The 22757-nt window shown below is 65.5% G+C and overlaps 2 protein-coding genes across 6 annotated transcripts in view; one reads left to right on the top strand and one right to left on the bottom strand.

The window, feature by feature from the left end:
- Positions 1-22757, bottom strand: part of FAAP100 (FA core complex associated protein 100) — a 28153-nt gene extending 5396 nt beyond the window's left edge. Inside the window, exons 1-10 of one of the 4 annotated variants that reach the window (XM_045774945.2) lie at positions 22516-22757; positions 22199-22317; positions 20417-21369; positions 19094-19250; positions 17550-18322; positions 17307-17446; positions 15945-16061; positions 14425-14511; positions 13960-14097; positions 13123-13655 (exon numbers count right to left, since the gene is read on the bottom strand). In XM_045774945.2, the coding sequence (XP_045630901.1) occupies positions 13966-14097; positions 14425-14511; positions 15945-16061; positions 17307-17446; positions 17550-18322; positions 19094-19250; positions 20417-21369; positions 22199-22317; positions 22516-22680 (2643 nt within the window). In that variant the 5' untranslated portion in view covers positions 22681-22757 and the 3' untranslated portion in view covers positions 13123-13655; positions 13960-13965. Of the gene's footprint in view, positions 1-13122; positions 14098-14424; positions 14512-15944; positions 16062-17306; positions 17447-17549; positions 18323-19093; positions 19251-20416; positions 21370-22198; positions 22318-22515 lie in introns of those variants that run through there. The other 3 variants (XM_045774946.2, XM_045774944.2, XM_045774947.2) reach the window with 3 other exon arrangements.
- On the top strand, positions 1334-10946 carry FSCN2 (fascin actin-bundling protein 2, retinal). Of its 2 annotated transcripts, none has more exons than XM_045774949.2 (5): positions 1334-6444; positions 9446-9602; positions 9936-10057; positions 10438-10605; positions 10705-10946. In XM_045774949.2, the coding sequence occupies exons 1-5, from the start codon at positions 5619-5621 to the stop codon at positions 10908-10910; spliced, it is 1479 nt and encodes a 492-aa protein (XP_045630905.2). In that variant the 5' UTR covers positions 1334-5618; the 3' UTR covers positions 10911-10946. The 2 variants fall into 2 exon arrangements, with proteins under 2 accessions (XP_045630905.2, XP_045630906.2); XM_045774950.2 differs by having other exon boundaries at positions 10357-10605.

Below are 22757 nucleotides of genomic sequence, written 5' to 3'. Positions count from 1 at the left end.
CGCAGCTTTCTGGGATATTTCTTTGACTTCTTCTGACCCTGCAATGGAATTTTTTATCCCAGTTATTATAGTTTCTAACCCTTTTGTTTTGAGATAATTTCAAACTTACTAACTTTCTAACATTTACCACACTTGCCTTATTGTTCTTTTTATCTGTCTCTTCACTTCGGAGCCATTTGGGAGCTGGTCCCAGACGCTCCGCCCTCCAGGCCTTCCTATCTCAGCGATTTTTCCTGAGAACGGGGCATTGTCCTGCGGGACAACAGCGGGGCGGCCCACATGCCGCGATTCAGCAGGACGCTGCTCGTCTGCGGTCTGTGTGTTAATGACAGCAGTTGTCCTGACTTAGTCGGGGGCCACCTGTGTCACCCAGGTGTCACGCACCATCCCATGCAACACCCCTAGGCTTCTCTCCCACTCGCGCACCGCGGAGCAGCACTTAGCGGTGCGCGGATGCTTCCGGGAAGTAGCCCGGCACCAGGGCCTCGGGCGGTGCTCGGCGCTGGCCCCCGGGAAGCCGTCCAACACAGGAAGGTGAGCACGTGCACAGCCTTTGCTGCCATAGGACGAGGAGGCGCTCCATTTCTGTTTTGTCCCAGAGTCCCTCTTGGATCTCGAGCAAGGTTTCGGGCACGCAGTCGGTACTTAGTACATGCCTGTGAGGGTCAGTGTGAGGGGTCTGGTTCCGTCGTGACAGCACAGTGCTGGGGTGTGCGGGGGGCGGCCTGGTCACCTGCAGAGCTGGGGGCTCCCGACTCTCTGTGCCTGGTGTGTCTCGAAGCCCGGGTCAATGGTAAATAGCCATCTAGTTTCTCGGAGTTGATCTGGTCCTGCTTCTGAGCCCCGTGCAGCCAGGGACTTACTCTCAGATATTCTTGTGAATGCTCCCCTCTTGCTCCAGAGATATGCAAAGGTCCTGGGGTCTGGGTGTTGGATGACCACAACAGTCACAGAGCGTCTGGACATGCTAGGTGCCCCGTCCTGCCCTCATGGGCCCTTCAGGGACTTTCAGCCTTGCTGGGGCCCTGGGACTCCTGCCCAGAGGCCTTGGTCCCTCTCTCTGTGTCCCCTCCCCTCTAGAAATAACCACCCCTTCCTCAGGACTTTATGATTTTACAAGAGACAAGAGCCAGGAGACTATACCGGCTTTCTACCCAGACAGCACCAAGGGCGGGGGGGTTCCCCTCCCAGCCAGCAGCTCACCCCTGCAGGCGGGAGGGGGAGGGCCACACAGCAGAGGAGCCCATGAAAACCAGTATTTCAGTGAGCTGCCCTGCCTTCAGGAGTGGTGGGGGATGGGAGTGGGGTTGGGGATGGTGAGGGAAGGGAGCGATCTGAGGGGAGACGGATGGTGGGGAAGGGGAGAGGCAGGGGGTGGGTTTTCACGTGGACGGACCAGGCCCAGGCCGGGCACCACCCAGCAGCGTGAGATGCGGAGCCCCCTCCCCACACTCTTCATTCCAACACTGCCCTCTCCTTCCTGCCCTGCAGAAGGGAGCCTGTCACCCTAAACCTCCTGCAAGCCTCCAGTAAACCAACCCAGGCCCCGCCTGCCCATGTAAGTGGAACTTCAGAGTGGCCGAGCTCCACCATGAAAAAATCATGAGGCAGCCAAGCCCTGGGCCTGCTTTCAGGAATAATGTGGGAGGCTGGACCCTGGGTGCTGGCCACGCTGGACCCCGGGAACCGACGCTGGGCCTGGGAGCAGGCAAATCAGGGCCTTGGGCTGGGCCCAGCTGTGTCTGGGCCAGCAGGAAAGCCCTTGCCTCGCCCTGGGTTGGGGCCGAGGAGCCCTGGGGGCAGAGGCCCAGAAGGGGGCCGGTCAGAGTAGCCTGGCCACAGGAGGGCACAGTGCCTGGGGCAGAGTGGGACGGGAATGCCGACTGGAGGACTGGAGCCACAGCTGGCCCGGGGCTGAGGCGGGGGCAGGAAAACAGGGCGGGGCACTGGGGATTTCCTCTGTGTGAAGTAATTCTGAGACTCATTGGCCTGTGGGGAAGGAAGGGCCCAGCAGGCATTGCTCCAGCAGGGGGCCAAGACCTGGCCCTGGGACAGGTGTGGCCTGGGGAGGTCCCTCCATCCTGGGCCGTTTCCCAGTTTCCAGGGCTCCAGGCCAGCAGAAGTGGGGAGCCACCCCCTCCCCCAGCCGGCATACACATGGGGCCCGTGCCAGCTCACACCACCAGCAGCAGCATTGCCCGGGCATCCAGCCGGGTACACATGCCAGTCGCCATGGCAGCACGCAGCGTGCTGGGCAGGAGCCCGGGCTGGGCTGTAGCATCCAAGGCCAGCAGTGTAGATATGCGCGACTGGGAGTCCTTTCCCTGGTAGCCCCCCCAGGGGTCTGACCAGGGTGTGGGGGAGACAGGCGGGTGGCCAGGCCTGCCCATCCCCCAGCATCCCAGGGAAAGAAGAGTTTCCTGAGAGCTCCAGGGTTGATGCCAGGCGGCTTCAAGGCCCTCTCCGCTCCTGGCCTCAGCTGGACCTCACTAAGAGGGACAGGAGGCCAAGGATCTCCCCCACCCGTCCTGCTGGGAGCTTCAGAGAGCTGGAGCGACCCCTGCCTTGTAGGCCCAGCTTCAGCCAGCAGCGTCCGGGGAGCTGAGTGGGTGAGGTGACTTTGGGTACCCCCGAGGGCATCCTGGACAGGCCACGGGCCTTGCGTGCCTCACGTGGCTGGCTGTGTGGACCCCCTCTGGCAGGGGCACATGTGACCCTGAGAGGAGTGCTCCCTGTCGGTCGAGGACACAGCCCACCACAGGCTCTCACGAGTAGTACCTGACGCGGAGTCCCTTGTGCGTTTCACAAGCCAATCGCCCTGCTGGGCAGCCACGAGCGGGCTCTGAGGCTGGGATCCCACGAAGCATCTCCAGGGCCAGGGCCGGCCCAGCCCCTGACCATGCTCCCTCTGTGCCACCCCATCCGTGTGCACCTTTACACACGCGCCCATGCTGGCGTGCACATGCCTCACTTCCCTGCAGAGGCTCAGTGCGTGGAACGTTCCCAAGACCTACTGTGCGCCAGAGCCTTACGGGGGATCCAGAAAGGAACCGTGACCCCTAGCACACATCTGGGCTTGGATCTTGGGTCCTGGGGGGCGTGTGGGGAGCAGTCCATGCAAACTCCCTCCAAGGAAGCCTGGGCTGGGAGACCCAGCTCTCATTGGGGCCGAAGCAGTGCCCCCTTAGGTCACCCTGTGAGTCAGCGCCAGGCAGCCCCACCCTATGCCCAGCTGGGGCTGCAGGGCCCCGGCACAGAGAGGCCACAGCCAGGTCTGGCTCTGCCACCGAGAGGCTGCCTGGAACCAGGCCCACTTAGCGCCTGGCAGCTGGGCTTCCTCCCACTGGGCACGTGAAGCCCGTGAGCGCCCTGCCAGCGCCCATCAGCGCGGATGAAGCCTTCGTGCTAATCGGGCATCCCGGGCTCCTTCGGAGCATAGCTGGGAGTTGGGGGGACCGTGGGCACAGCTGCCCACAGGCCCCCCTGCACAGACGAACTGAGCAGTGCATCGAGCACCTGCTCTGTGGGTGTCCCTGCAACCCTGGGAGGTGCAGAGAGTGAGATCCAGTGAGAAACAGGTGTGGACGGCATCACGGCTCGTACCCCCGAGCCAGGGACGTTTCCCTGGCATCGAGGTTAAGCCTACGCCCCTGAGACTTGGAGGATTCTCTATGGGCACTCTCCGTGGGGAGGGGGTGCTACCCCTGACCGCATCTCCCTGCCAGTGGGCGCCTGGCACGCAGCCCAGCCAGGCACACAGTTGATGCCCCATCGACGTGTGGGGGTCGCAGAGATGGACCATGCTAGCGGTCAGGGAGCGCTAGACCAGCCCCCCTTGGCCAACCTGCAGCGTACACTGTGCTGTTGGGGGGATCGGTGGCCAGGTGTGTCCCAGAATCCCACTCTGGCCCCAGTGAAGGGACAGGTCTCTGTCTCCTCAGTGTCTGCCTCGCCTGGTAGGGCTCCTGCCCCGGGTTTGGAGAAGGAGGAAGGACTCCTGATCTCATCTGCCCTGCCCGCCCCCTGGGGCCCGCACATCCAGCCCAAGGCCCTTGCACGTGGCTGGACGCCCACAGCGTGGGGCCCTGTCACCGCCTCGAGAGGGTGGGAGCGGTGCTGCCTGCGGCATCAAGGGCCCACAAGGCTGTGGCTGGAAATGCCCGTGGCCACGGGCCCATTCCCCCAGGGAGGCCTGAGGGTCACACACTGCTATGCGGAAGAGAACACCCAGGCTGGCCCAGGCCCAGGCTGGGTAGGTCTGGTTTCACTACTTGGCTCCCAGCCCCTGAGGCAGGTGCAGGAGACAGGCAGGCAGGGTGCGGCCAAGCAGGACCCGGGCAGGTCCCCAGATATGGCCCCCTTGGGCCCAGGGAGGTGGGAGTCTAGCCAGATGGGCTCAGAGGCTGGGACTGGGAGGCGCTGGGGTCAGGGCTGGCCACCTTCCGGCTTCTCCTAGCCTGCAGGCCACACCCCTCTGCTGAGAGGGCTTTGCCCCTACCCCCGGGACCAGACCCTGTGAAGACACTGCAAGTCAGGCCAGTCCCCCAGCACCGTGAACAGCGGTTAGGGGTCCCCAGGCCCACGCAGCAAGGCTGGGTTCACCATAGCTCACCCACGGAAGGGGAAGCAGTCTTGTGGGCTCCTTGAGGTGCTTACGGCACAGGGGTCAGCCCGAGGCCTGGTCCTCTGACCCCGGGTCTGCTGGCCTGCCACCTTCAGGACGTTACCTGCTCCATGCTTACACTCTCGGGTCACCTCCCCGCTGCCTGGTCCTCCAGGTCGACCGGGGGCCCTCTCCTGGCCCCGCACAGTCAGGCCGCCTGGCCCAACAGGACTGCGACCCTGCCTTGGGCCTGGATGCCACGGGTGCCGGGATGGGGGTGCCTGGGCACACCTGGACGCTCCCTGGCACCACGACCCTGGCTGCCACTCTCCCAGCCCAGGCCACCCTGGGGGAGATGTTGGGCCCAGGGCTGCAGGCTTCGGCCGAGGAGTGGCCGAGGGGGACGGTATGGGAGTCCAGCTCCAGGCTGCCGGAGTTGGGGGGCCTTGCCGGGCTCCTGGCGGCAGGAATCAGAGAGGCAGTAACTGGATCTGGCGGCTGCAGAGGGTGGAGGGCTGCGATCGGGTTGCGGCCCCACAGAGTTTTCCACCAGGCAGTTCTCTCCACACTGGGAAGGAGCTGGGCTGGGCTGGTGAGTCTCTGCGGTGGGTTTGGGGGCTCTGACGTGGGGGGCAAGTAGGAGAGAGCCCAAGAGGCACAGGGGCCAGGAGGCGGGGCGCGGGGCCCGGCAGGCAGCCGCCAGCGAGGACAAGGAGGTGGTCAGCCCTCAGCGGGCGGAGCTCTCCACCCCTGCAGGCCTTGGGGCTCCGGCCGCTGGTGCAGTCCGTGAGTGGCTGAAATCCAAGCTGGGGTAACAAAAGGCAGTCGCTGTCCCTAAGCCGGCACAGCTCTGATCCGCCCTCCCACCCGCCCTCCGCTGCCCGCGGGCCTGCAGCCACTGGTCGGAGGGCAGCGGGTCCATGACGCCGGCCAGGCCTCTGGGGGACCTCGGGGGCCGTGAGCACACAGAGAGCACTCCCCAGGCCCCTCGCGGGGCGCCGGGCCAGCCCGGAAGATGCCCACCAACGGCCTGCACCAGGTGCTGAAGATCCAGTTCGGCCTCGTCAACGACACGGACCGCTACCTGACGGCCGAGAGCTTCGGCTTCAAGGTCAACGCCTCGGCCCCCAGCCTCAAGAGGAAGCAGATGTGGGTGCTGGAGCCTGACCCGGGGCAGGGCACCGCCGTGCTGCTCCGCAGCAGCCACCTGGGCCGCTACCTGTCCGCCGGGGAGGACGGGCGCGTGGCCTGCGAGGCGGAGCGGCCGGACCGGGACTGCCGCTTCCTGGTCCTGTCGCAGCCCGACGGGCGCTGGGTGCTGCGGTCGGAGCCGCACGGCCGCTTCTTCGGCGGCACCGAGGACCGGCTGTCCTGCTTCGCCACGGCCGTCTCCCCGGCCGAGCTGTGGACCGTGCACCTGGCCATCCACCCACAGGCGCACCTGCTGAGCGTGAGCCGCCGGCGCTATGTGCACCTGTGCCCGCGGGACGACGAGATGGCGGCTGACAGCGACACCCCCTGGGGCGTGGATGCGCTCGTCACCCTCGTCTTCCAGAACCGCCAGTACTGCCTCAGGGCCTGCGACAGCCGCTACCTGCGCAGCGACGGCCACCTGGTGTGGGAGCCCGAGCCCTGTGCCCGCTACACGCTCGAGTTCAAGGCGGGCAAGCTGGCCTTCAAGGACCGTGACGGCCGCTACCTGGCGCCCGCGGGGCCCGCCGGCACACTCAGGGCGGGCCGCAACACGCGGCCGGGCAAGGACGAGCTCTTCGACCTGGAGGAGAGTCACCCGCAGGTGGTGCTCGTGGCCGCCAACCACCGCTACGTGTCTGTGCGGCAAGGTAACGTGGGCGCGGCGGGCCGGCCACGCTGACCTCGTTGTGGGGGCTCACTCGGGGAAGGGGTATCGCGTCCTCGCGGGTGGCAGCACACGGTGCGGGTGGCCTTGGGCCACATGCGGGGGTCCTGGCAGAGGGCTGCTGGCTTCAGAGTCGGGAGGAGGGGCTCCTTCTCAGGACCACTGAGCCCTGGGTGTGCTGGACGGCTGCCGAGTGCAGGACCGCGGTGCCCAGGCCTGCTGCCATGAGGGGCAGGAGGGCAGGTCCCGCCACCCTGGGCTGGCGCCCCACCCCCTGCTCCCCCCTTCTCTTCTGCTCCATTTTCTGAACTTTACAGGAAATTGGGGAGAGGGCCAAGGACAGGGCAAGGAGCCAGCAGGAGTGCAGTGGGCAGGGCCCTTGTGCCCACACCCCCCTGCCTGACCAGTGAGGGTCCTCACCCAACCCAGGAGTGGGGTCCCTCCGGTCTGGTGGCCCCCCCTGGGGCCCGGGCTTCTTGGTGGAAGGCATGGTCTCTGCCGGGCGGGTGCAGCCTGGCTCCCCATCAATCCTGGAGCATTGACCACCTGCCTCGTGTGACCAGTGGGCCTTTCCACACGTGATCACACGCCTGTGAGGTGAACACAGGCAATTCCTACTTCCCTGAGACGAAGCTGAGGTCCCAGAGTGGCCCCTAGCTGGGCCCAGGCCAGCAGTCGCAGCTGCCCCCCACTTGGGTCCCTGGGTCTGTGCCCCCAGGAGTGGCCAGACACCTCCTGACCTGGCCCACTGCCACCCGCCAGTCCCGCTGGCCGAGGCCCAGCCATGAGCACTCAGGAGGGACACCCCCGCCCCCAGCCTGCAGTCAGGGATCCCAAGGCCAGTCCTGCACTGCGATAGGCTCCACAAACACCTCCTAACGCCTGTCTGGAACATGGCCAGGTCCTGGGGCACGACGGACAATCAGTCCTTGTCCTTCCCGGTGCAGGCCCTGTGGTCTGGCTACACCCCTCTCTGGGCCGTAGGAGGGCCCCGTGGTTGGTCTGCCAACCATGTGGACCGTGTCCTCTGTGAAGCAAGGGAGGTGTTGGACACGAGAGCGCTTGGACGGGTCCAGGTGGCGAGCAAGGCCGTGGTGCCGCTGGCGGGGGGGGGGGGGTGCTGCTGACAGCGACAGCGCTGGTACTGATGGTCAGGGATGGTGCCGTCCTTCCCTGGACCCGCTGCATCTGACTGTCTCTGCCATTGAAGAGGCCACAGGGACCCCGCATCCGCGGGCTCGCTTCCTTTGCAGTAACCCCAGGGCACGGAGCCGCCCATGAGCCGCTCAGATGCTGACTTGGCCTCGAGCGGTGGAGGAAGCAGGATGTGGCGGGTCAGTCCCAGGGGAGGAGGCCGCGGGAGCGGCCTTGATCCCAGTAATTTTGCCGGCCAGGCAGCCCCCAAACCTGTCTTCTTCCCCGGGGGTGTCTGGGGGCGCCCTGGCTAGCCTGTTTGCTCCACCCACCGTCTTTCTTTGCTGCCCCGTCAACCAGAGTCTGCTCCTTTCTGCGGCGCCCACTGCTGGCCTTCAGGGACACAGTGGAGCTCACAGAACAGTCCCAAGTGGCCCAAGCCCTGAGGACATCACCTCATACAAATGGAAGTCTGGAGGCATGGCGCGGGGGGGGGGGGGGGAGGTCCCAGGCAGGACACCATCGCTGGCTCAGTGGCGTCCTCAAAGCCCTTCAGTCTCCCCACCTCGTGGAGCTGCTCACAGGGGACAGCTCTGACTCGGGCTGGCGGCCTTGTGGTCTGCTGCCAGTCCAGCAGACAGCGGTGTGAGTCGGAAACCCCTCGGCTGCAATCTGTGCGGAGCGGGTGTGTGGGGCGATGCTGGGATGCCAGTGGGGTTGGCCTCAGAGTGGCTGCGGTGCAGGGGTGCACCCCAGACTCAGGAGCCCTGGCCTCCTGCACCCTCAGCACCTGCACACGGCTCTCCCACCTCCTTGGTCTGTTTCAGCGTCGCCTTCTCCATGAGCCATCCCAGCCAGGGCCCCAGCACCTGTGGGCACTGGACCAGCCGTCGTCGTCTGGGTTGTTACCGCGGATCACGTGCCTGGGGCATCAGGCGCTCACTTAGTTCAGTGCTGCTGATGGGGGGGGGATGGCGGTGATCCATGCAAAAAGGGGACAGATCCCTATCTGGGCAGCTTTGGAGGGGGCAGCCCTGGGAGCTGGTGAAGGATGGCAGGTCTCCTACCTGCCTGGGACAGGGCTGGACGGGATCTGGCCCCGACCCTCAGGCCCCCACTTCCTCTTGCTCCACCAGCTGGACGCGCTGGAGCCCGGCCTCGTTGGGAGCTCTGTGACCTGCCACACCACTGGAAACAGTGTGGTTAATTGGAACATACTAGGGAGACTCCAGTACCTGCCCTCTGCCCCCCACCCTGGGCATGGATACCCCCAGTTCCCCCCTTCCAAGAACCCCAGGCAGAGCCCCAGATAGCCTTGCCCTCCTTCAGGGCTCCTGGGAGACCACACAGGTGAAAAGGGGGCTGGGGGGAGGACAGTGGGCCAGGCTCTACTCGGTGCCCAGGAGAGGACCCCAGGCCCCAGCTGTGCCCTGGACCATGGCTTAGGGAAGAAGAGGGACCCCACTGTGCCCACGCAGTGGCTTAGGAGTGAGTTATAAATAGAGGCTGGTCTAAGTCCTAGGTCGAGAGGGTGGCAGCAAGCAGATTACCTGATCAGCAGAGGCAGGGGATTTGCTGGCGCAGAAGGGTCTGGCTCCCGGGGCTGCGGTAGGAGCCAGGCCAAGGACCTTTAGGGAACTGGTTGGAGGGCTCTGCAGTGTGCCCACATGGCCATGTGGGCCCCACCTCCTACCCTCCGAGAAGTGCCTTCCAAATCTTAACTCCAAAGGGTTCTAGATGAGATGCTCTCTGCCTTGAGGGTTGCCCCAAGAGCACGCTTTTCCCCATCTTTCTGCTCCCCTCCCCCACCCAGGGAGAGGCGTGAGGGGCTTCCCATATCCTCCCTCCAGGGGTCAACATCTCAGCCAACCAAGATGAAGAAATGCATCATGAGACCTTCCTGATGCAAATTGACCAGGAGACAAAGAAGTGCACCTTCTATTCCAGCACCGGGGGCTACTGGACCCTCGTCACCCACGGGGGCATCCACGCCACAGCCACACAGGTGTGAGTGCACCATCCCCATCTCCACCACCACCGTCACCACTGCCACCACCACCACCACACCTCCCCCCCACCATGCCTCTCCCCCACCTCCTCGTCACTCCCATCTGCACCAGCACCTCCACTTCCACCATAAGAACCACTGTAGCAGCCCAGCCAAGAAAGAATGCCCACTGGGACGAGGGGCAGCTCTTAATGGTGGTGGGTGTGTCCGTGGAAGGCAAGTGCCTGTCTCTCCCCCAGGGGTTGGTACTGGACCTGAGGGGGATGGGAGAGCCTGACCCTGAGCTCCCAAGGTCTTGCTGCTCTGAGGGGACTTTACCCTGACCTTCCCAGTTCTGCCAACACCATGTTCGAGGTGGAGTGGCGTGGCCGGCGGGTGGCGCTCAAGGCCAGTAATGGGCGCTATGTGTGCATGAAGAAGAACGGACAGCTGGCGGCCATCAGTGATTTTGTGGGTGAGCACTCCTCACCAGTCCCAGGGAACTGGGGCTGGGCCCTCCACCCAGAGACCCCCCCTCTACTAAGAATCGCTCCCTCCTCCCTGTACAACTGCCCAGGCGGCCCTCGGCAGTAGTCACACTTGCTGGTCAAGGCAACCACTCTGGACATCAAGGAGCAATTATGGCCCAGAGCCCCTATCTCCACTGTATATTTGGGGAAGCTGGGGCTCAGTGGTGACAGGCCTCTTGCCAAGGTCACAAGAGGTCATGGCAATGGCAGATGTGGGCCCACGAGTGGCAGGGCCAAGAATCAGGGCCCCTTCTGCCCCCAGGCCCCACCCAATCTGGGAAGGCAGGGGACGGGCAGTGGCCCCTCACCCCTGACTCCCCGCCAGGTGAGGACGAGGAGTTCGTTCTCAAGCTCATCAACCGGCCCATCCTCGTGCTGCGGGGCATGGACGGCTTCGTGTGCCACCGCCGCGGCTCCAACCAGCTGGACACCAACCGCTCCGTCTACGACGTCTTCCACCTGAGCTTCAGCGATGGCGCCTACCAGATCCGAGGTGCGGACGGGGCAGGGGGCGCGGCGGGACGCATGGCGCGGGGGGCTGCTGCGGGGCAGGGGCCGGGCCGACCGCCGCCGACCGCGCCCTCGCCCCCAGGCCGCGGCGGCGGGTTCTGGTACACCGGCAGCCACGGCAGCGTGTGCAGCGACGGCGAGCGCGCCGAGGACTTCGTCTTCGAGTTCCGCGAGCGCGGCCGCCTGGCCATCCGCGCCCGGAGCGGCAAGTACCTGCGGGGCGGCGCCTCGGGGCTGCTGCGCGCCGACGCCGACGCGCCGGCCGGGGTCGCGCTCTGGGAGTACTGAGCAGGCGGCCCCCGTCCCCCTATTAAACCGTGTCTGTGGCGCAGCGGCTGGCAGGCTCCGTGGCGCGGCTCGCGCGGGGAGGGCTGCGCGCGGAGGGCGGGGTTCGGGCCGTGGCCGCTCCGCCTCCCCACCCGTCAGCGCAGGGGACCCCGGGCAGGGGTGCGTGCCCAGCAGGTGGAACACCCCCGCCCCTCCCCGCCCGGGGCGCCGCACAGCTGCTCCCGGAGACCAAGCGGAGCTCGGGTGGGGTAGGCCGTTCACAGGGTCTTTGGGTGAGGTATCCCCCCCCCCCACGGTTCTCCTCCCCAGGGGCAGGGTCTAAGGGAATCCCCCACGCGACTGAGGCAAAAGCAACCCCACCCCTCCCAAACAGGGTGTGAGTGGCCAACCCTGGGGAGAGGGCCCCTCTCAGCACACACAGGGGGCTCCAGGCCTCCCACTGCCACCCCTTGTGGCTCCCGCCCCCCCCCCCCCACCTTGCCCCAAGCAGGCTAGATGCCAAGACAAGGTCTGTGGTCCGCCAGCTGGCATCCAAGCACTCTGCAGCCCCTGGGGAAGGCCAATGCCTCTTGGATGGGCTGGGTGACCCAGGCCATCAGAGGACAGCCGAGTGGGAAATGTGGAACATGGGGGCTGGGGGGGGGGTAGGACACGGCCATGGGGCCTAGGGCCTGGAGGGAGGATGAGATCCGATGGCTGGTCCCTAAACCCAAGCCCCTCCCCATGCCTGAGGCCTGAAAACCTCCTCCAGTTTTGGGCCAGTGTGGGCCGGTCAGGACTGGGGCGCTTTGGGAAAGCGTGGGAGGCAGGGCGTGCAGAATGGACGTGCCTGACCAGAGCGGGACACAGGGACCTCCAGCCTCCCCCATCGCCCTCTCAGCCTGGCCTGTTCCTGACCTCACTGCCCTCCCCCTGCCTTAAGGATAGATGGGCTGGACCCAAGGGGTCCGAAGCAGGCTGAGTAAACCTTTCAAGGACCAGACACCAGAGCCCAGAGGAGGCAAAGGGAACAGGTGGCTGACAGAACCACAGCCCGTGCTGCCCCCTGGTGGCATCCAGAGTAGGAGGGTTGGGGGCTCACCCCCCCGGGGCTCGCCACCGGTCATCACTGTGTGAGGGCTCCCCTCTGGCGTCCCGACTCCCCTTTGCTGACCTCTGCCAGATAGCGCACTTTGCCTCAGCCTTTTGCAGGGCGAAGCCCACAGGGCCCACGTTAAGGGAGGCAGGGGAGAGTGCCTGGGGGTCCCCCAAGGGGCCAGCTGGGGTGGCAGTAAGGATGCCCCTGCCTGGGACAAGGCTGGGCCTGTGTGGAGAAGGGTCACCTTCTGGTACCTGGCAGTACACCTCTGGCGGGTCAGAGGTCTGTGTGGGGGATGGCGAGCCACACGCAGCAGAGCTGGCGAGGGACACCTGGTGCTCAGTGTGGCATCCCATCCCTGATGCGGCACTGACAGGGCACCCCAGCACGAGGCTCCCTGAGAAGCTCCGGCCAGGCTGAACTCCGTGCTGTGGCCTGGGTCCCATGTGTCCTCAACCCCTGCCCATCTCCCCTAATTTATAGAGGTTTCACAGGATTCTACTTTCTCTCTTCTCAGCTTGTTGCGTCTCCGTTTCTGGAGTCTAGGTGGCGGGCCTTGTGGAGTGAGTGCCCCCACACCCGCCCCACCAGGGGCCCCCCCGCCAGCAGGCAGGGGGAACGCCCCGACCCACGGCTGGGTCTCCATCCCTGGGAGGATAAGCGCTCACGCCTCTCCGGGGTTACCCTTGTCAGCAGCCCAGCGGAGCCACAGGCGGGTCCGGGGTGTGGCTGCCTGTGTGGGGAGCGGGACGGTGGGGTCCAGGGGCGGCCCAACGAAACCCTGGTGCTGGGGGACGTGCTTCCAGCGCCGCCCTGCCCACCCCCCACCCCCCGTGCCCACCACTGTCCGTTCTCCAGCATGCAGTCTGTGTGGCAGCCCCCCACCCTCCCAACTCGGACTCCCCACCAGCCCCTCTCCCTCCTTGGAAACGGCGTCCATCCTCACTGGGAGGGACTTGTAGGCCCCGCAGGCCAGGTGGGCACTTTGCCCCAGTGCTGGGGGACTCCCTGCTGGCCCCGACCATGGCGAACCAAAGCAGGGTGCATCTAAGCATACCCCAGGGGAGGCCCAGAAATCAGCCCAGAGCTCTGCCCAAACATACACACACACACACACACACACCGGAAGCCGAGACAGCTCAACACGGAGAGTAGACTTGTCCGGCAGCAGAGGAGCTCGCGCTCCCGCACGCACAGGAGAGCACCACGGCCAGTCCAAACGGGGGGCACCCCCCAAACCCACCAGCACCAGAGTGGAGCTGAGCCGCAGCCCCCCTGCGCAGCCCTGAAAACAATGCACAGTGCTGGGCGCCAGGCGCCCCGGCCAGCAGCATCTGCTTGGGGAGTGCTGGAGCCACAGGGAGCGCTGTCCCAGCTGGTGACCTCAGCAGCTGCACAGAAGCAGGGCTGAGGGGCCCCAAGGGGGCCAGGAGGGTCTGTGCGTGCGTGAGCGGGCAGTAGGGCGGTGGGAAGGGCAATGGCCACAGCCACAAACCCACAAGTCTCAATCCCGGAAACTCTCCCCGTGGCCTCTGCAGGCCACTCTGGGGCCCGGAGCCCACGTCCGGGGCCTGACTTCTGGGTGGAGGGATGTCGCTGCTCCAGCCCCAGTACTGCAGACCAGAGACTGCCCGGCACGACCAGGTTTGGTGGGGAGCCGCGGGCAGCTGTCGAGGGGAAAGGAATGATGTGGGCGGGCGGGGGAGCAAGGGCAGAGCCCGGCGTCCCCCCCCCCACCTCCCCGGATGCGTGCGAACAATGCGCTTTACATACACCCCAGGGCAGTCGCGTGCCCGTGTGCCTTGCAGCGGCCCAGCTCACCTGCCTCCCCCCACCCCCCAGCCACTGCCAGGGTCCGGAGCTGGGAAATAGCCTCTCGTGTCCTGGGCTTCTCCCCATAACACCACAAAAGCCCCTGGCTTGTGGGAGGGGGCTGAGGCCCCGAGAGCACCCAGAGAGGGCGGGGCCCACCTGGCGTCACACCAGGAGCAGGCTGGGGCTCCGGAGCTGCCGGTACACCTGCAGGAGCCTCTCGGCGGTAGCACAGGAGCTGGCCTCGTCCTCCGTGCACAGCCGGTCTCGAAGGGTCCGCACCTCCCGCAGCAGCGTCTGCCGGTGGGGGCAGGCAGCAAGAGGTCAGCCCTCGCCTCCCTGCTAGGCACGGCCCCTCTGGGGGACACCCATTATGCACAGATCCTACTTGGGATGTGGCAGGTGACCTAGCAGTGCAAGGGACATGCAGCCAGGCCCCCTCCCCAGGTGACAGGAGGGTCCTAGTGAAGGCCAGAGACAGAAGGAGGCGCACCCACCTGCCCTGGCCCCGACTCTCGGCTGCAGGCCCCACTGTGCTGGGCTCCTTGAGAACCCCAGCCAGGCACAGTCCTCACTGACCAGGCTGGTGGGAGGCCCCGGGGACAGGAGCCAGAGGGGCCTCACCTCGTGGTTGACGTGAATTTGGCGGAGATATTGCACACGGAGGTCGGGTGGGCTGGAGCTCTGGGCGGCCTGCTCCACAACCATCCTCTGGGGGCGGGGGCGCGGGGGACAAAGGACAGGTGGTTGGAAACGATGCTCCCCCCACGCCACCTGGAGCTGGTGCTCAGGGCTCCCGGCACCTGTCCTCCAGCACAGTGCCCCCACCTCCAAGGGCCCCTCTGTCCTCCACTCCAGCCCTAGCTTGACCACGGAGGACTTGGAAGTCACTTTCTCCTAAGTTCTTGCCCCCCTGCTGCCCGCCTCCTTGCTCACCCCCACGGAGCCACCTCCCACCACCCCATCTCCCATTCTTCATCCCAGGCCTGGTGCCTACTGCCCCCATGGCACATCTTGGCGTGGCCCACCATGGGGCCGCTTCTTGTCCCGCATTCTGGGGGAGGCCCAGGCAGCTCCTGGGGGCTCAGATCCAAGCTCCCAGACAGGATTAGGTAGTGAGGCCCCCGCAGGCCTCTGTGGCTGACACTGCACATCTGGCAGGGTCCCCCAAACTCTGAGTGGCCAGGAGAACACACACTGATTCGCAGGTACTCCCGTCAAAGGGAGCAGGGCGTCAGCTGATAGAGGACAGACCGGGGTCTGCAGCCCACGTGAGGACACCTGTCAAGGGCACATCTGCAGCCCTCCCTGTTAGGACCCAAATTCACGTGGGAGTGCAGCCCCCAGCAGCTGACTCTACCCGGAAGCGGGGTCTTTGCACAGGAACGAGGTAGGATGAGCTCAGGTGGGTGGGCCCCAAGTCTAACAACAAGCAATCAGGACACAGAGGACAGTTACGTGCAGACACGGGGAGAAGATGGCTGTGGAGAGGTCTCGGCCTCCAGCACCGAATTCCTGCTGCTTGTGCCCCATCTATGGATGTCATGGTAGCATCAGGACACTAACTTCCCCCTCCCTGTTGGGGGTCCAGCCGACACGCTCCTTCCCCCAGCATCATGCTAACCACGTGCCTCCTGGCCGCCACGCTAGGCAGGGTCTGGAGACAGCCGGACGGGAAAGACCTCAGTCTAAGAGGCACCCCTCTGGGCAGAGGGAACGGGAACCACCTGGGGGCTGGGTGTCCCTGATGGGCAGAGCCTCCTCTAACAGCTGGAGGCACTTGGAACTACATTCCTGAACTACGTGTGCCGCATCGGGGCCCATCACGGGGGCCTCGGGCTCCTGAGTGGCACCCACCTGCCTGGGCGCACTGGTGGGTCTAGAACAGCAGCACCCAGGCCCTCATCAAAGCCTAAAAGCCTAGACTGCAGCCTCTCCGATTCTCAGGGTCTGGGGTGGGGCCTGGGAATGTGCATTGTAAGCTCCCAGGTAAGGCTGAAAGCAACCACTGCAGAGCACGAACATATGGGAACAGAGGGGAGGAGGAGGGACGGTCCTGTGACCCCCATGCAGGCGGCCCCGGTCCCCACAGTCCCATGTTCCCTGCACCCCCCATCCCCAACTCCCCATGCAGGCCCACGTACCTGCAGACGCCCGATGACCGCGTGGTGCGTGCTGCACAGGCTACGCAGGGAGGAGCTCTCCACTTGGATCTCCACGGTCTGCATGGGCCCTGCTGCGCACAGCGGGGTCACGGCCACCTGCAACCCAGGACGAGCCTCACTGCCCATGCACAGCGCCCCACCCCAAGGGCAGCTCCACCTGCCCTCAAGAGGCCCTGGGGGCCCCTGCTCCCAGGCCTGGGTCTCCCCATCCCACATTAATTTGTATCAGAAAGACCAGCCAGCAATCGAGAGCGGCTCGTTGGGAACGTGGGTCCAGGAGAACCCTATTCCCTTGGAATCTAGACCCACAGCACCCACTCTCTGGTCACGTGACTCTGTGCCTGCCCCACCGTGGACAGCCCATGCCTGGACCACCCCTACATCCCACACCGGGCATGCCGGGTCACCCAACAGCAGGGTCAGGGTTTCAGATGTGAAACAGGGAGTGGGCTGGGGGATCAGTTGGCCAAGTGCCTGCTCCCCCCGCCCCCCTCCACGTAGTTCCAGCCGCAGCACGCTGAAGATAAAAGCCTGGCAGACAGGCCGCAGGCCAGGGCGTGCCGGCTCCTTCTCCACACAGAGAATGCAAGGACTGGCACCAGGGGCCCGGAAATTTTGGGAAGGCCTCTGTTAATGGCGGTTCTTCCTTCCAGAACCCTGGGGCGCATTAGGGATGTGAGTGCTCATGAGGCCAAGAGCGCCTGTGGAGCCATCATCAGGACCCAGAATCAGGACCCAGGGACACCCCAACCTAGACACGCAGGCCTGGCCTGAAAGGCTGTGCGGCAGCCAGTGGCCAGCCCACCACCTCAGGGACACGTGTCCTGGCAGCCTGGGCAGCTCTGCAAGTCCCCAGTGCTGGGTCGTAAGAGTTGCTGGACATGACCCTGGGCCGGCCACGAGCAGCACCTCGGGAAGGGAGGGGTGTGCGAGAGCGAGGGGTTTAGAGCACCGGCAGTCTGCCATGGCATCTCGGCGCCCTCCCCCCCCCCCCCCCAGCGGCTTCTGCAACAGGGCAGGGGTTTGGGTGCTCAGGGACTGGTGTCGGTGTGCGCTGCCCCTGGGGTATAAACCATGGCCAGGCCATGCTGGGGCAGCCAGCCACGGACGCCAGCAGTGCACGGGGTGGGGGCCCACACGTGAAGGGCAGGCCGGTCCCCACAGGGACCCCACAGCCCTGCAAAGGCTGTTCCAGCACAGCCAGGACTCAGACAGTGCACGTCAGAAACCTCTGCAAGGTGGTGACCAACAATCCGATTCCTCTCAAGCAGCCCAGAGACACAGCAGGCTCGGGGATGCCACTCGGAGAAGCCTCTCCCCGGACGGCTGACCCCTGCTTGCCTCTCGGATGGTGAGGTGCACGTCAGTGCCATCTGGGGCCACTCCCTGGACCGAGGAGAGTCGCTGGGCCCGCACGACATCTAGGGCGGTGTTCTCGGCGAGGAGCCACTGTAGGGTGGCGCAGCCCAGGGACGTGCCTGCTGGACAGCGGCGCCACGGTGAGCTTGGGTGGGGCCTGGAAGAGGGAGGAGCCCCGTGTCCACAGGCCCTGAGGCCACAGTGAAGCCAGCCCACAGCACCAACCTGAGTGACTGTCCCGCAAAGTGGCCCTCAGAAGCTCTGCGGACACCTTGATCGTGGCCACCGACGGGGGAAGGAACTTGGCCCGCAGGGACGCGGGTCCCCCCAGCTCGCTGTGTGGTCCGAGGAGAGCTCCCAGGAAGGTGTCCACAGGGTCACACACGGGGCTGAGCAGCCCAGGGGCCTGCGTGTGGGGTGTGGCCAGGCCAGGAAAGCGCAGGCACTGGAGCATGTCCACGGTGTGCTCACTCAGGGGCAGGCAGATGCCGTCCTGCTCAGGCAAGACGGCGGGGGGGCACACATCCAGAGAGAGATCCTCAGAAGGCTCCGAGGGGGCGAGGGCCCCGCCCACAACCTCCCTGAGGCTGTAGTGGAGCGCGCAGGACACGGTCAGGGGCAGGTCCAGGGCACCATCCTCCCCGGGGCCCAGGGGCAGCGTCACCTCCCGTCGATCACCAGGGCCCAGCCGGTCCACGGGGACGGTGTAGGTGGTGGCCGAGCCAGTCGCGTCCGGGTCTGTGGGGGGGGCGCCGGGCAGCACCCGCACACACAGGGCCCAGCCCCGGTCCAGACCGAGGCCACTGTTGTTCTCCAGCCGGCAGGTGGCCGTCAGCACATCCCGCAGCTGTGGGCGGCTCCAGGCGGCGGTGGTGGTGCACGAGATGGGCCTGGGGCCCTCCCGGCTGGCCAGCAGGACGCAGCTCACGTTCATGGCTTCGTTGAGGCACGTCAGGGCCTTGTTCCGCTGCTCAACTGCCCTCTTCAGAGAAGACACTCTGGGGAGAACAAATGTAGCACCTGAGGGAGGGAAGGGGGCACAGTGGCGGGCCCCTCATCCCCTACTCCCGGGACCAGAAGATGCCAGAACCTCCTCCCTGACTTACACCACGTGAGGAGCAGGCCGCTGCCTCGGGGAGCAGCGCTCCGGTCCCGCCTGTGCCACCGCCCTTCCGGAGCTGACCCAACCCCCTCTCAGGCGGCGGGGCCGCGGAAGGCAGAAGATGGAGGCAACGCAGCCCACACTCAGCAGGCCCGGCCTCGCTCACCAGGCTCCCGGCCGCCGCCAACCCCGTCAGGGCCACGTGGGCCCGGGGCGCCTGCAGTGGGCCTGGCTGCCCCTGTGCCTTCGCGCCCATGTGCTGAGCGGGCCCCTTCGCTCCTCTGCGGCAGTGCCAGCAGTGCCCCGACGGCGGCAGGCACTTGGGAACCGGCCTTAAGCCACGGGGCGCCACACAGAAGGGCAGGTGAGGGCGGAGGGGAGCCCAGTTGCTCTGGTGGGTCGGAGGAGAACGCCACTGGGGCCTTGCTGAGATACGGAGGCAGAGCCCTCCGAGGAGAGGGGCCCCGGGGGAGGGCCAAAGAACCAGCACAAGCAGGGAAAAGTGCCGGTGGGGCCTAGCAAACGGGGGGCATCCCTTCCACCTTCTGAGGCAGCCTTCTGCCAGGCAACGTGGCGTCTGGGGCTCTCACTGCAGTCAGAGGCCTGGACCGACGCCACAACCCAGGACGCCTCTGCCCGAGCCACCGGCAGCGTGGGCCCTGCTCACCTCTCAGAGACAGTGCCGATTCCAGACAACAATTCCTTAATCTTTTGCCCAGTACTGGCCACAGTCGCTTCGGCGGGGCACGGCAGCTCCGAGCTCAGGTCCAGGCTGCACATCAGCAGGCGGCCCCGGGCGGATAGCGCCAAGAGTCTGGCGCCACCTGGAGACGCACAGCCATGGGGCCCAGTGAACCGGCGGGGGGGGGGGGGGGGGCAAATGGCTGGAGGCACAGGACAGGTGTCATCGGCAGGCCAGCAGCCAGGTGAGAAAGAGAGGGCCCGGAGACGGCCCTGAGGAGCCCCAGACGCGCACCAGGGGCCAGGGAGAGCCCCTGCCCACGACCATCCCATCACACGTTCTGAAGGGCCCTCCCTGGGGGAGAATGCGGGCACACAGGTGCAGCTCGGTGCCACGTGGGGACAGGGTCCATGAACGGGACAAGCGGGAGCCAAACAAGGACCCACGTGGGCCCCTTGTCAGCCAGGTACAGCTGGACCTTCAAAGGTTCTCTGTGGTTTGCAGAGAGAAGAGCACCACACAAAACCCCTCGTTCCCGCTCCGTACTCGCCGGGGCCTTTCCAGGGGCTGCGGTCTCGCTAGCATCATTGCGTCCCCGTCCCCGCCCCTGAGCTCCATCTCCTGCAACTATCTGCTTGTCTCCCAACGCCCAATGCCCCTGAGGCCCCGAGCCCCGGGCCGAGATGTGGCAGGCTCAACAGTCAGGCACAGAGCATGGGCTGGCCTGGCGCTGCAGTACACGTGGCAGTCTGTCCCTGCCGCACAAACACTGGCCTCGTCCCCTCAGAGCGCTTTCTCCGCGGCGAGTACTGCCCCGTGGGCCGCTGCCACGAGAACGTGCGCCGGGCAAACACGGCCTCCACCTCTCCGGCGCTGTCTGGGGCAGACGCATCCAGCGCGAGCTCCAGCGCAGAGCGGCCTGTGGCAGGAAGAGGGGCGCACGCCTCCCAGCCTTCGGAAACACGCCAGGGCCTGATGGAAACCCATCTGAACCTCCCGGGACTCTGTGCCACACAACACCTGTCGCAGAGAGATGCCCTTGCCCCATGCCACCCAGGGGCAGCCTCCCCCCCGCCCGCCCACACAGGACACACACCACCAGGCACCCCCTCGCCCCGAGACAAGCACCAAGTGCCAGCCTATGGCAGCTGGGGAGAAGCCTGCCCGTCAGGGTTACACAAGACGGGAACAAAGCAGGGAGATGAGGATGGGCCAGTTCACTGCGCAGAAGAGAGCCACATGGAAAGTTCCACATACCCCCTCCCACCTACAGGCTGTGGCGTCACAGGTTTAAACAGCAGCTCGTACCTTCGGGCACCTCGGATGCCACAGAGAGAGTGACGACGCTGCCGATGCCTAAGCCCGCTGGACACAGCAGAGACGGTAGGCCTCCCGGGGCCACGCTGGGCTGCACGGGCTTCCAGGGGCCCCCCCCGTGAGCCAGGTCCACGACACAGAGCTCCGAGGGAGTGCTGTGGTATACACGGCCGCCTCTGCCACAGGCTGCACACAGAACAGGCCCAGACAGCCGGTACCCCCGCAGCTCCGGCACCAGAGTGCCCGCCTCGTCCCAGCTGGCCTTGATGGCCAGGATCCGGCCACTGTGACCAAGGGCCACCAGGCAGTCAGGGTGTGTATCCTCCGCATCCTTGGGCAATGACTCTGTCTTCAAGGCTCCAATGAAAACAACGGGTTCCTCCAGGTGATGGATGATCTTGACAAGTGCCTTTGGGTCACCAGGAGACAACCTTGAGGTGACCAGGGTCTTCAACACCACACAGCAGAGCTGGCCATCAGGGAGACCACAGACGATCACAGGTGATTCCAGAAGGGAGGCATCAACTCCAAAGAGGAGCCCAAAGAGGGCCTGTTCCAGGAAGAATCCCCCGGAGCCCCGCGTACGGCTATGCAGAGTGCAGCTGCCTGGCGGTGACACACAGCACAGCACTGGGAGGAAGTGGGGGGCTGTGAGCTTCCCAAGGGCCCCAGCCAGAGGGCTGCAGGTGGACAACTCCACCTCGCCGACCTGGCCTCCGGGTCTGGCGTCCTCCCCTGGACAAGGGCACTCAAACAGCTGTAACTTCCACTGGGCAGGGCCCTGTGCCAGAGTGATGAGCATGTCATCGACCACAGTGAAAGTGCACAGAGTGTCATCCGGGAGGAGGCAGGCATCTGGGTCCACAGGAATCACAGCGTAAGGGGGCTCGTTGTCCTCACTGTCCTCGCTGTCCCTGTCATCCCCATCACCTTGGTTCACGGACCTTCAAGAACCAGGGAGCTATGGGTCAGAATGTGCATAAGTTCTCTTCCCAACAGTGCGCCCCTGAGCACCCTGGGCCTGGAGTCTTCCCAGGGAGTGACGCTGGTGCCCATTACGGCCCTTCAGCAGTGTAGGGAAGGCCCACCCGGAAGCAGCTGGCCTGCCACACGACCTCCCTCCCACGGGCCTGCGGACTGCTGCCATCAGCACCAGTCACCCCAGGACACACACAACAGGACGTATCCAGGCTTCCAGAAACGGGGTTCAGGAGGAAAATTCTCATCAGTGCAGAACTGTAAGACCCCTGAGCTCTAGTCTGTGAATCGTACACCCTACCTTTTTAAGTCCTGAGCCAGCAACGAGCACGGACCTGTGTCTAGACTCTGCACTGGCGCATGGGAGGGGCCTAGCTCCTCAATATCGGCCCCCCTACGGCCTCAGGGTTCAGGTGCTTTGGCTGTGATGGCTAACTACAGAGACCCACCTAAAAGGTATGTCAGGCCAAACGGGACAGGATCCTGCCTCACGCTGCACCCCTGCAGTTACTAAGGATTCTCCTTGAGCAGGAGCCTGCTGGAGGATGCAGATGCTGGGGGTTGGGGGCACACCAGCCTTCGGAGCTGGCCCTGAGCTCACCAGCCCTGAAGGTGAGGGCTGGTGCGTGCTCACTGCAAACCTGACCCAGGCCATGCAGGGCACATAGGTCACACTGGGCACAGGACCGGTGTTGGAGGAAACAGGGTAGTGTGGCCAGGGCCAAAGACAATGAGGAGTTCAGCTGAGGCCGAGGCAGCCTCCCCCATGCCGGCTGCCCACTGTTTCCCCCTCACCTGCTCGCCTGGTCCAACGACAAGAAGTAGATGCCTTTCTGGGCGCACAGGACGTAGAGCAGCCTGCGGAGGGCCGAGAGCTCCAGGTGCCACACCTGACCAGGGAACCTGTACACAGCCTGGACATCGGGGAAGAGGCAGCGTCAGGCCAGCCGCGGGAACGACGGACGGGAGCCAGAGCCCAGCACCCAGTCTTTAAACGAGCTCCTCCCCAAGAACCAGGCCCCCCCCCCTCAGGTCTCCCCGCCCTGACCCCTCGGCCCGGGTGCGCTGTCCCCCGTCTTCCCCCCGCCACGGGGCCCTCGCCTGGCGCTCACGGTCAGCAGCCTCCCCTCCTGGTCGTAGACGTAGACGAGCTCGCTCCCGGTGGACACGAAGATCTCGGCGCCATGGCACAGCACGCGGGGCTTGCCCGCCGCCAGGCCCCCGAGTGGGCAGCGGAAGCTCTCCAGGTAGTCGACCCGCGGCGCGAGGCAGTCCATGGTGTGGGCCGGGGGCGCGGGGGGCGCTAGGGCGCGGGGAGGAAACTCCGTCGGGGGGACGCGGGCGGGGCGCTTTA

The sequence above is a fragment of the Ursus americanus genome, chromosome 23 (genome assembly GCF_024610735.1).
Source record: "Ursus americanus isolate L20-20 chromosome 23, mUrsAme1.1.p, whole genome shotgun sequence".
Classification (NCBI taxonomy): Eukaryota; Metazoa; Chordata; class Mammalia; order Carnivora; family Ursidae; genus Ursus; species Ursus americanus.
Note: the sequence above shows the minus strand (reverse complement) of the source record. Positions and strands in the feature narration are given on the sequence as shown.

Bases quoted from the DNA above. Each gene is read 5' to 3' on its own strand.
- FSCN2 (XM_045774950.2), top strand. From the start codon at position 5,619: ATGCCCACCAACGGCCTGCACCAGGTGCTGAAGATCCAGTTCGGCCTC. The intron at 6,445-9,445 runs GTAACGTGGGCG...TCCTCCCTCCAG, and splicing joins CTACGTGTCTGTGCGGCAAG to GGGTCAACATCTCAGCCAAC. The intron at 9,603-9,935 runs GTGAGTGCACCA...TGACCTTCCCAG, and splicing joins CACGCCACAGCCACACAGGT to TTCTGCCAACACCATGTTCG.